Source organism: Apus apus, unplaced genomic scaffold (assembly GCF_020740795.1).
Source record: "Apus apus isolate bApuApu2 unplaced genomic scaffold, bApuApu2.pri.cur manual_scaffold_39_ctg1, whole genome shotgun sequence".
Lineage (NCBI taxonomy): Eukaryota > Metazoa > Chordata > Aves > Apodiformes > Apodidae > Apus > Apus apus.
The window spans coordinates 77,434-90,201 of NW_026248851.1; the positions used below are offsets into that span (position 1 = coordinate 77,434).

The 12,768-nt window shown below is 54.2% G+C and overlaps 1 protein-coding gene across 1 annotated transcript; it reads left to right on the top strand.

Moving 5' to 3' along the window:
* The first annotated feature begins 9,801 nt into the window (after window positions 1–9,801).
* Window positions 9,802–10,716, top strand: LOC127396253 (olfactory receptor 14J1-like). The gene has a single exon (XM_051643875.1). The coding sequence runs from the start codon at window positions 9,802–9,804 to the stop codon at window positions 10,714–10,716; it is 915 nt and encodes a 304-aa protein (XP_051499835.1).
* Window positions 10,717–12,768: the final 2,052 nt, after the last annotated feature.

Sequence of the window (12,768 nt, forward strand, 5' to 3'; positions counted from 1 at the left end):
GGTGCTACCAAGCTGTTGGATCTTGCAGCTTTTTTTAGCTGAGAATGTTATAGGATGGCTGGGAAAGCCAAACTCCTGCTTAGTTGTCTCATTCCAGACAGGAGGGCATTCAAAGAATTGAAACAAGAGCTAATGAGGGCACCAGCTTTGGGTGTGCCAGACATAACCAAGCCCTTCTGGCTGTTCTCATATGAAAAGCAAGGGGTGGCTTTGGGAATTGTAGCCCAGAAGCTGGGTCCCTATAAGCGAGCAGTAGCATACATCTCCAAACAACTGGATACAGTTAGTAAAGGATGGCCAGGATGCCTTTCGGGCAGTGACTGCTGTTGTTCTGAGTATTCAAGAAGCCTGATAGTTCACTTTGGGACAAAAGATGGTTGTGCATACTTCCCATGCAGTAACCTCTGTTCTGGAACAAAAAGGGGGGGTATTTGCTCTCACCATCAAGGTTCCTGAAGTACCAAGCAGTCCTAATGGAACAAGATGATGTTGAAATTACTACATCTGCCATCATTAATCCTGCTTCTTTTCTGAGTGATAAGCAGGAAATGGAAGCCATCACACATGACTGCATAGAGACTATAGAGACAGTGTATGCAAGCAGATCTGACTTGAAGGAGGAACCACTGGAGGAAGCTGAATACACTTGGTACATCGACGGGAGCAGTTTTGTAAAAGATGAGTCCGCATGGCAGGATATGCTGTAACCACCAGGGATCGAGTGGTGGAAGCAAAGTCCCTCCCTAAGGATACATCTGCACAGCGAGCTGAAATAATTGCTCTAGTGAGAGCACTGGAGCTTGCTAAAGGTCTAAGAGTGAATATCTGGACAGATTCAAGACATGGCTTTGGTGTAGTTCACGCTCACGGAGCTATTTGGAAGGAATAAGGAATTTTGACGACCCTAGGAACACACATCAAGCATGCTGACATGATTCTGAGACTTTTGGAGACTGTACAATTGCCTTCAGCCGTTGCTACTATGCACTGCAAAGGACACCAGAAAGGTAACACTGCCCAGGAGGTGGGAAATAAATTGGCAGACTATGAAAAAAAAAAAAGGGCGGCGGAACAAGGTGAGGTATTAAGTCTGATTTCCTGAGAAAACTTTGACACTACCTGATTCAGTTAATTATGATGAAAGGGATCTTAATTAATCAAAGATGTGGAAGCAGAGATTGAATCAACAGGTTGGGCAAAATTGAGAGATAACAGAATAGTGGTTCCTTTCAGGGTGTTATGGAAACTGGTAAAAACAGAGCATGACAAGACACACTGGGGAACTGGAGCTTTGTACAACTCTCTCACAAAACAAATAGTAGCCAGGAATCAGTTTCAAACTGTGAAGAGTATGGTTGATAGATGTGAAATCTGTTTAAAAAAAATAATAATTAAAAAAAAATCCAAAGGTGGAGAATCAAATAAAATTTGGAAGTAATGATAAAGGGAATGTTCCAGGCCAAAACTGGCAGATTTTTCAGAATTCCCTAGAAAGGGCAGGGATATTCAGGCCATTTCAGGATGGCCTGAAGCCTTCCCCTGTAGAATCAACAAGGCCTGAGAAGTCACAAAAATTTTATTGAAAGAAATTATTCCTAGGTTTGGAGTGCCAGAGGTGATCTCCTCTGATAGGGCAACACACATTGTGTCACAAGTGGTTCAGCAAGTTAGTAAATGCTTAGAAATTAATTGGAAATTGTACACAGCTTACCACCTGCAAACAAGTGGGCAAGTGGAAAAGGCTAATCATTTGATAAATACATTTAGGGTGGGATCAAGCCCTCCCTATTGAACTAACAATCAGTAGTTTAAGAATATGGAATGACTACCCTGTTTGTAGGGTGTCTCAGAAATATAACCCATTTAACCTGGCACGGACAAACATACTTATTTTTGCATATACAGAGGAACAGATGGCAATGTTTTGGCACTATGAAAGCTTGAACCTAAGTCATGCAAGCTTATCTTGGGGGAAATTAAATGAGATATGGAACCAGTCTCAAGAACTTCGAGAGCATTTAAGGAAGCAGAATAAAACCTTGGCTGAGTCTATCATCAAAACAGTAATAGCCAAAGACAAACTTATTGATCTGTCTAGTCAAATTGAATCTGAAGCTGCCCATCATAGGTGGGATATCTTCTCAGCATAACCATTCTCTGCAGAAAGAAACTGGGATGTTTTAATTCACCCACTTTTGATACTATTGGTGTTTGTGATTATACTGACGGTCATTAATTGCCTTTTATGATATAAGCTAAAGAAACTGACTTTAAGAATTTGAGCCTTGCCTAAAGTAATGAAATATAATGATCTAGAATCTTTGTAAAGGAATTTACAAAGTTTAAAGAAAAGAGGGGATTGATACATCATAGAATATTTGTTAGTAAATTCAATAGAAATATAGCCTCATAAAAGTTTACTAAAATAATGAATTTGCTATACTAAGGGTTGCTTTTAAAACAAGGTGCTTTGTGAAACTATCAGTCAACTATGCCAAGCATCCTGTAGGTTGTGATAACATCAAGTCTTCTAAGACCCTGGTGCACCTACAGACACACTGATGTGGATTCTGACCCACCTGGGCAATCTACCAGCTGGAGACTGGAGACAGGACCAGGACAGAGACAGGACAAAGACGACAAAGGACTAGAATCAACAAAGACCCCCACAGGAGACCCTCGAGCAGGCATAATTACAAAGATAGCCAATTCCAGGAAATAAAATGACTATGTAAAAGAATTCTGGGGACTCACTGACATGGAACTGAAGATGCATGTTTTTGGTGTATATTAGTCAGGGTGTTTCACTGACTCCTTGGAGCACTCATGGTGGAGGATCCCCAGTGCTGCCCAGTGCTGCAATAAAGAATGCCTGCTCAATAACAGCTTGGTTGTTGTTATTGGGTCTTGATCTCGGAATCCTTACCCAGCTGCACCAGCCTCCCACTGCGGTGAGGAGCGTTAGAAAGCAGGGGGTTTGGAAGCTCAGAATTTTTGTTTCAACATCACCAACTATGATGTCACCAACGATGACGTCACCCACTATGACGTCATCCAGCACCGGGTGACACTGCCCGTGGGGCACTAGCTGGGACCCACAGCCCCTTCCAGCCACTCCAACGTGTCCTGTTTGCCCGTGGCAGCCTTCAGGATTTCCCTGCCTGTGATCTCTGGCTGGTGCAGGTTCAAGCTCGCCTTGCAGACCTGGAAGGAGAGCACAGGAACGATGGCAAAGGCAGCCTGGCTCCCACCACCAGATGCCTGCTGGGGACCTGCCAGCAGTGGCTGCTGGGGCAGGGATGCAGGAGATGATGGGGCTGCAGCTCTGCAGAGCAGCAGCTGACTCCAGGCAGAGGGAGGCTCCATCACCCTGCCCTGCCCCCACCCATGTCCTCCTTGGCACCCACCTGCTTGGATCTGACATGGAGCTGCACAGACTGCACCAGGGAGAAATGCCACTTCTCACCCTGCTGCTGAAGCTGCCTCTCCTCCAGGACGTCCTGCTGCTGGAGCAGGGTGGCTCTGCTGGGCTGCTCCAGGCTCTGCTCTCTGCAGGCCCCACGGCTCCTCTGCTGCACCTCCAGCTGCACCAGCTGGACAGGCAGATGTTCCCCAGCAGCTCCAGGACCCACCCGCTGCTCTGGGATGCTGGGCTGGCCCATGGTGCATGTCAACTGGTGCTCTGCCCCTGCTCGCCGGCCTCCTGCCCCTGCCCCCCTGCCCAGGGCAGCTGGCACGGGGGCCCTGTGGGCAGCTCTTGTGGCCCGAGGAGCACGGGGGGCAGCGGGCAGGGGCCGAGCCCCAGGGGCCCATCCACCCTCGGCTGCCCTGGCCGAGCTGCCCGCCCGGTCCCGCGGTGCCACCGGCTGCTGGACGGGTCCCCAGCGCCCGCTGACAACCCTGCCAATGGCCTCCTGGGCTGGGGCCCAGGCTGTGTCCTGCCCGGCTGGGGCAGAGGCTGCAGGGCTGGACAGGACAGGTCTCCAGCTCTGGGCCCTGGGGCGTCTGCCCCGCTCAGCCCAGATGCCCCCAGCAGACGGGACGGGCTGTCGGTCGCTGCTGGACGTGCCCCTGGCAGGGGGTGCAGGGGGCAGAGGGGGCAGCCTGGGGCAGGTGGGGGCAGCTCTGGGGCGCCCAGCTGCAGGTGCCTGCCCAGGGGCTGCTGCCTTGCTGAGGAGCAGTGGCAGGGATGGCTGATGGGCCATCCCCTCCTGCAGGGCCAGCCTGCCCGGCTGCAAGAGGAGCCGAGGAGAGAGGCCGTGGGAGCGGGACCTCTGTGCCCGCAGCCCCCGTGTCCCCGCTGGGACGGCTCCTGTGCCCGGGCTCCCCTCTCCTCCTGCCCTGCTCCTCTTCTGCCGCCTCTGCTGCAGGCCTGGCAGCTCTTTGCTGAGCTGAGAACGGGCCTGCTCCTTCTCCATGGACATCTTGGCTGTCCTCTGCTGGAGACGTGCCACGGGTGTCCAGGGGAGCTGCTGCCTCCTGAGGGAGATGCTCTCCTGGCAGTGGGCACCCCACGGCTTGGCTTCCTTACATACCCCCTGGTCCCCATGCAGACCCATCACAGCGGTGTCCGGGCAACAGGCCCTGCATCACAGAGGCCTGGGGGTGGCTGTGGAGACGCCCACCCCTCACCTGCTGGGACCAGCTGGACCCACCTGCACGGCCCTCAGGTTCCCCAGCAGCAGGGAAGGCGCCCGGCGCGGCCAGGAGCTGCTCCCCTTCCTGCACACAGCGACCTCCTGCCCTTGGGGCGGGAAACCCGCACCTGGAAAAGGGCTCCACAGGAGCAGCTCCTCCTCCTCCCAGCAAGCAGGAATCCAGCCGGATTAGAGACTTCAGGGCTAAACTGGCCAAACCCAGATGGTGCTGAAGAGTAGAACCTGTTCCTGCTGGTCACAAGTGCTGTGTTGAACTGGGCTGTGTCTCCCGCAGAGCCCAAGCAGCAGGATTCACTGGTACATCAGCCAGCCTGTCAGCATGAGGAACAACAGGACCCAGCTCAGCACAGACCACGAGCCTTCCTCCCAGAGACCCCTGCCCACGGCCCCGAGAGGCAGTGCACATGGGGAGGGGTGTAGCTTGATGTTAAGGACTCCGGGGAAGTGATTTAAATATCATCATGAATTCAGGGAATCACTCTGTATAATTCTGCCCACCTTTCAGACAAGAAACACACGTGTATGTTTAAGTGCACAAACGTGTGTTGCCCTTCCCTGCTGTGCTGTGTCTGCAGGACTGATCCCCAGCCCAAGCAAGAACCCGCTTTAGAGCTGCTCAGGGCTAGAGATTCTCTTCCCTCGCGTCACCAGGAGCCCTCACAGCCCCCCCAGGGACCCCTCAGGAACCCCCAGGGCCCATTTAGAGCCCCCAAGAACTCTCAAGAACCCACCCAGAACGCCCCACAACACCTCAGAGGACCCTGCAACTCCAGAACTCCCCGGGACCCCTTAGAGCCACTGGGTCCCCCCAGAGCCCCTCAGGGACACCCAGAGTCCTCGCTGGGATCCCCTGGAATCCCTCAGAGATGTGTGCGACCCCTCCAACCTTCCCCCCATCATTTTAGGGTGACACTGCAACCTCCCACCATGGGGGACCCCCCACCTCATCTGTGGGTGCCCCGTGGAGAGCTCTGAGGGGTGAGTGAGGGGCAGGATCTCCCTTCCCAGGGGCTGGGGGTCAGGGCTGGCACCTCAGAGGTTCTTGTGATGAGCCTCAAATGCCCTAACAAGCTGCTTATCTTTTTGTGCTTTCCTTCAAGTCCTCAAGCTCACTGGAGCTGTTCCCCAGTGCAGTTAGGGAGGAAGATTTCAAAGTGCACTTAATAAAAGAGATCCGTGGGGGGGCTTCCCGGGAACCGGGGCGACCCCTCCCAGCAGCAGCAGCTGCGGCAAGCACGGCTCCAGTCCCGAAGCAGATGACAAACGCAGGCTGGGCAAGCTCCTACTTTGGTCTGGTTTGGTTCAGGCTGGGCAGGCAGGGTCCCCGGGGAGCGGGCACAGGTGCCCCCCTTTCCGCTTCTCCGGGCAGCGGTCGCGGGGCAGCCCCCCCTTCCCTCTCGGCTCCTCCGGACAGCGGGGCTGGCGTTCCAGGGGCTTCTGCTGCTGCAGCAGGGTCTGCTGCAGGTTCCCATGGCTTCTCCTGCTGCAGCAGGGTCTGCTGCAGGTTCCCATGGCTTCTGGTGCTGCAGCAGGGTCTGCTGCAGGTTCCCATGGCTTCTGCTGCTGCAGCAGGGTCTCCTGCAGGTTCCCATGGCTTCTGCTGCTGCAGCACGGTCTCCTCCTGGGCAGGCAGAGAGCACCGGCCTGCAGATCTTGCCCTCTTTAATTGATCAGAAATCACTGTTCGAGAAAGTACCTCTGTTCAAATGAGTCAATTAGCACTGGCCAGGTACGTGCTCTGTCAGAGGCATTTATAACCTGTTGTCCATTCTTCTGCCAGTTATCAGAACCCTTATGCTCTTTTCTTGCTGAGGACTTATATGCTAGAGCAAGGGGCCTGTTCCAGTCTGTCCTGGGATAAATCAGCAAAAAGACACCACTCGTGCTTTGCTGGCTTGAAAGGCATTTTGTTTAGTCTGATGTGGGGGGAGAGAAGATGGACCGTTCCCCACCATATATCCTTTGGAAAAAGAGGCAGGCCACTCAGGGTGAATATAAGGATGTTCTGAGGCTATGCAGGGAGAAAATCAGAAGGGCCAAATGCCAATTTGAAATCAACCTGGCTGCAGCTGTCAAAGCTGAAAAGAAACACTTCTGTAAATCTATCAACAAAAGGAGGGGTAAGGAGAACCTCTATCCCTTATTAGATGCAGCTGGAAACAGTGACCAGGGAGGAGGAGAAGGCTGAGGTGCTTCATGCCTTCTTTGCCTCAGTCTTTAGCAGCAGGACCAGTTGCTCACTGGGTACGCAGCCCCCTGAGCTGGAAGGCAGGGATGGGGAGCAGAATGGAGCCCCCATCATCCCAGAGGAGATGGTCAGTGACCTGCTGCACCACTTGGACACACACAAGGCTATGGGGCCAGAGGGACCCACCCAAGGGGGCTGAGGGAGCAGGCAGAAGTGTCGTGCCCTGGTCCTGCCCTTGGCATTGCACAGCTTCACATCCCAGTGCCCTGTGGAGAGCTCTGAGGGGTGAGTGAGGGACAGGATCTCCCTTCCCAGGGGCTGGGGGTCAGGGCTGGCACCTTTGGAGAAGGGGGACAGGGCTTGGTCCTCTGCAGTCATGAAACACACCCAGGGTCACTCAGCCCCAGAGCCACCTTCACCTTCCTCTTCCCCACCTGCCATCCCTGCCTCCTCTTTCCTGCTCTACCCACACCCTGGGGATGCTTCCTCACTCGTGTCCCTCACTGGGACCCATCAGCACTGACAGAAACTTTGCAGTTGGGCTCTGACTTCTGCAGAGGTTTCATCATCTTGCTCTCCCTGTCTCAGCTTCATGGGCTCAGCAGCAAAGCCACCAGAGGGCTCATTAAGGTTCTGAGCTGGGCTCCTGGGATGGAGGGAGCTGCTGGCAAGTGGGCAGTGCTGCAGAGAGACAGCTCTGCCCAGGAGCAGCTCCTCTGCTTGGCCCAGCAGGGAGAAGGACACTGCCAGGGGGTCTGAGGGAGATGGGCAAGGCAGAGAGAGCTTAAAGGTGCTCAGGACTGGGGGTGAGTGAGAGCTCAGTGGAGGAGACATCTGTGCAGCCCTTGGCAGGGTGAGTCTGTGGGTGCAGGGCAAGGTGGGTGCAGTTCCTGGAGGCATCTCCTGCAGCTGGCACAGCCACAGCTTATGGGGTGTGTGAGGTGTGTCAGGGCTTTGGTGTGGGTGGCTCTGGTTGTGCCAGTTTGGATCTTGGTGCAGGCAGGGGTGCAGGCAGGGGTGCCCAGGGCTGTTGTCAGAGCAGGGTCCTGCAGCTGAGGGGCTGTGTGCTGGGGCAGGGGCTGTGCTGCCTGCCAGGGGCAGCTCTCAGCCTGCCCGGGGAGCTCCTCAAGGACTGTGGGGAGAAGCTCTGTGCGGAATTAGTCGTCCCTGGCAGGGCAAGGACGGGTCCTTCTGCTTCTGAGAGGGTGCTGTGTGGGTCAGGACTGCTCACAGCTCCAGATCAGCCCCAGGGCATTTGCAGAGGGTCCTTCTGAAGCAGCACAGAGAGGCAGCATTTATCTGGGAGAAAAGGAGTCTGTGCTTTGAGTTCTGTACTCTTGGTGAGCTGGGTGGGCAGTGGGAGATGAGAATTGAGCTTTCCACTCTGGAGAAGGCACTGAGACCCCAGAGCTAGTGGGGACTTGTCTGAGCTGCTGCTGAGCCCCTGCACAGCCAGAGCTGCCCCTGGCAGGTCCCTGCTACAAGGGGTGTCTTCCAGGCAGAGCTGAGCACCTGGCGGGTGGGATGGGCTCTGGGAGCCCTGCTAAGGAGGGCACATGGAGACAGAGAAGCAGCTCCAGGCAGCAGAGACAGCTCAGGCAGCAGAGACATGGGCAGGGAGGGAGAGGGAGCTGCTGCCTGCAAGTCATGGGAAGGGGGATCTGGACACCTTCCTGCCATCCCTGCAGGGCTGATGCCTTCCCAAGAGCAACCCCCTGCTCTCCTCTCCCCCTCTGTAGGACTCCCAGCCCTTCATATCACGGGGACTTAGTCCTGAGTTCCCCTCCCAAACTCCCCAGCACCACAGAGCAGAAATGCTCGAGTCTCTGACCTTGTGTCCCTGATCTCAGCAGCAGCACTTGGGCATGTTCCCCTCCTGCCCCTGCTGCCCTTGTTCTTCTCCTTCTTCTCCTCGGGGTGGGGGGTGATGATTTGGGTGCCGCTCAGACACTGCTGCTGGGTGTCCTGTCCTGCCATTGTGTCCGTGGAGGAAAAGCATCCCAATGGCCTGATATCTGGGGCTGTGAGGACTGCAGGGTGTGGGGCTGGGGCTGAGCTGACCCTCCTGTCAGGATATCTTTGGGATATTGGACTGTTTCCCTGCAGGGTCCTGCTGAGTGGCACGCTGCCCTCCAGAAGGGCACAGCTCTCCTGGGGCACCTCTGTGTTTTCTGGGAGCCCCATGGAGAAGACATGTCCATGCCAAGGCCATGGAAATGCTGCTCCTGGTCTGTCTGTGGCAGCTGCAGTGAGCCCTGTGTGTCCCTGGCTGGGAGGGCAGAGCTGAGATCCTGCTCAGGGAGAATGAGATGGGCTGAGGGGCTGGGAGAGCTGCACTGGACAATCTGACTGCTCTGCTCTCAGCCATGTTCAGATTCTCCTCAGGAGAACATCTGTGTGTGATGGTCCTGCAGCTGAAAGAGGTGCCAGCTCAGGGCAGCTGAGAGCAGGACTGATGGACAGAGCAGCTGTCCTCACTCTGCACTAAGGCACAGTTCCTCTGCTTCTCAGCACCTGCAAGGTTTCACTTGGAGAGCAGTGGAAAGGCCAAGGCTTCTGCCTTAAAAACTTTCCTCAGGTGTGGTGGGGAAACTAGAGCAGAAGACACAAACCAAAATCCCCTCAGCTCTGCTCTGCAATTTGGTGAGTCTGGAGGAGAAATGCTGAAAAGTTCTTTGATATCTCAGGTGGATTTAGTCTGAGGTCACCCCCTCTTCCTTTCAACCTCTTCCTGCAGGGCAGGACTGACTCCTCCAGAGCTCCAGCTCCCTCGGGGATCGAAATCCAGCAACAACCAGACTGTACAGAAAAGGTCCTGCAAAAGTATTTTGTGAAAGATAAGAGGCAGTTTGTGTGTCTCTAACAGCAATTAAGAAGATATTTTTGCGTGAAGTCTGCTCTAAATTCTCCCTGTCTTTTCTTCCATGGAGAGGTCTCCACGCCCAGAGGCAGCAGATGTGCAACAGCAGCTCCATCAGCCAGTTCCTCCTCCTGGCATTCGCAGACAGGCGGGAGCTGCAGCTCCTGCACTTCTGGCTCTTCCTGGGCATCTACCTGGCTGCCCTCCTGGGCAACGGCCTCATCATCACCACCATCGCCTGGGACCACCACCTCCACACCCCCATGTACTTCTTCCTGCTCAACCTCTCCCTCCTCGACCTGGGCTGCATCTCCACCACCCTCCCCAAAGCCATGGCCAATTCCCTCTGGGACACCAGGGCCATCTCCTACTCAGCATGTGCTGCACAGGTCTTCTTCTTTGCTATTTTCCTTCAAGCAGAGTGGTCCCTTCTCACCATCATGTGCTATGACCGCTACGTGGCCATCTGCAGACCCCTGCACTACGGGACCCTCCTGGGCAGCAGAGCTTGTGTCCACATGGCAGCAGCTGCCTGGGCCTCTGGGTTTCTCACTGCTCTGCTGCACACAGCCAGTACATTTTCACTGCCCCTCTGCCAGGGCAATGCCCTGGGACAGTTCTTCTGTGAAATCCCCCAGATCCTCAAGCTCTCCTGCTCACACTCCTACCTCAGGGAAGTTGGACTTACTGTGATAAGTGTCTTGTTAGCATTTGCCTGCTTTATTTTCATGGTGGTGTCCTATGTGCAGATCTTCAGGGCTGTGCTGAGGATCCCCTCTCAGCAGGGAAGGCACAAAGCCTTTTCCACCTGCCTCCCTCACCTGGCCGTGGTCTCTCTGGTCATCAGCACTGCCATGTTAGCCTACCTGAAGCCCCCCTCCATCTCCTCCCCATCCCTGGACCTGGTGGTGGCAGTTTTGTACTCAGTGGTGCCTCCAGCACTGAACCCCCTCATCTACAGCATGAGAAACCAGGAGCTGAAGAATTCCATTAGGAAAGTGATTTCCTGAGTGTTAGTCAATATTGATGAACATTCCATCATTCTCCACAAGTGACATCTATGGTGTCACAATGTGAGCCTGTACTTTGTTCATTGTTTTATTCATTTTGTTATCATATAACTGTATTGTTAATTAAAATCATGTTCCTGTATAATATTTTGCGTTCAGTTCACTCTCCTGAGAAATGGACCCATCTCTCTCTATCACCTGAAGCCTGTATAAAGGTTTTTTTAACATTGCTTCAGAGTTACTTCTCTTTAACATCTCTGTAACAAAATGACCTCTCTCCTTTGCGGTTCCTCAAGGTTTGGCTGTTCTTTATCATGTCTTCCTGCTCTGTCTCAATATAGGACAGGGTAGTCGAATTCCTCCAGGGGACCCTCTGGAGCTGCCTGGAGAGCCTGCAACAAATGCAGGGACTGTGTGTGACTGGGGTGGACAGTGATTTGAGCCCCACAAAGGGGAAATCACCCAAGGTGGAGTCAACCAAAGGGAAACCCAGGTATCTGCAGGTAAACAAAGATGGACACAGCCAACGTGATGCAGAGCAACTCCAACAGACAACAGCACCTTTGCAGCCAACACACCACCAGCAGCACTTCCACAGCCAGCAGCAACACAACTGGCCCCATCCCGTTCCCCCTCTCAGCCTGATCCGGTGTGAAGTTTGCACGACTGGTCCACACCTTCCAGGAAGAACTTCCCTGCAGGCACACATACGCCCACAGTCTCTCCAGTGTGGGTCTGGCCATTGGGTCTGCCCAGACCCAGAGATATGACCCATTGGGCCATTCAAATCCTGCACCTCCCTAGATCCTGGTGTCCTCCTCCTTGCCAGCCCCACTCAAAACTGACCAACAAAGCGGATACAGACATTCACACCCAACCACACACACAACAGTGAGCCCACTCACACAGCAAGGAGCCACAAAAGGTTTAGTAGATCCTGTAGTTTAACCCAGCACCACACAGCTCAGAGCTGCTCCCCCCACAGCAGAACTGGGCAGAGGATGGGAAGGGAACCAGTGTGACAGCTCCTGTCTTGAGATAAAGACAGTTTAGCAGCTAAAGCACAAGCTGGATCTGCAAGCCAAGCTAAGGAATTCATTCATTCAGCCCTTCCTATTGGCAGGCCAGTGTTCAGCCAGCTCCAGGAAAGCAAGATTGCACCATGTGTAGTGGTGGCTTGGGAAGACTAGCACCATCACTTCGAATGCCCCCCGTGCCTTCTTCTTGCTCCAGCTTTTTATTGCTGAGCATGATGCCCTCTTGTACGGAATGTCCCCTGTGTCTGTTGGGCTCAGCTGTCCCACCTGTGTGCCCTCCAGCTTCTTGTGCTCTCCAAGGCTCCTCACTGGCTGGCAGAGGGAGAAACAGAAAAGGCCTAGATGTTGTGCAAGTCCTGCTCAGCAGTGACTACAACACTGGCGTGGTATCAACACTGTTTCCATCACCATCTGAAGCACAGCCCCAGGCAAGTTCCTATGGTGATAATTAACTCCACCACAGCTGAAACCAGTCTAATAAGCAGCACAGACCATGGTGATCAGGCACAGGGTTTGGTCAGACCAGCAATGACCAGCCACTTCCCCATGGGCAGCTGAAAACCCCCACCTTCCTGCCCTTAGCTGACTTCCTGTTCTAGGATCCACCTTGATCTCTCTTTCTCTCTTCCCCACTCTCCACACCAATTCATAACCCACTGTAATGATTTTTTCCCCAATGGTCTGTGGTTTTCTCCATTTGTACCCAGATTTGGTATCTGGGACACCATTGCCTAGGTCCCCTGGGACTGCAGTGGCATCACCGATGGCTTCCCCAGGAACTAACAGCCTTGCAGGACCTGACTGCCCAGAAGGTCCCCAAAAGTCCCCTCGGTGCAGTTGTGTCCCTTCTCCAGCCTGCAGCACCCTGTGAGACCCAGCCAGGACACACGGAGCTGCCCATCCTGTTGGTCCCTGCTCCAGCTCTTCTCTCTCACATCCCACCATTGCTACTGCCACAACCCAAAGTTCCCCACGGCATGTACAGGCAGCTTCACCCTAGGGTAGGTCCTCACCA

Bases quoted from the DNA above. Each gene is read 5' to 3' on its own strand.
- LOC127396253 (XM_051643875.1), top strand. From the start codon at position 9,802: ATGTGCAACAGCAGCTCCATCAGCCAGTTCCTCCTCCTGGCATTCGCA.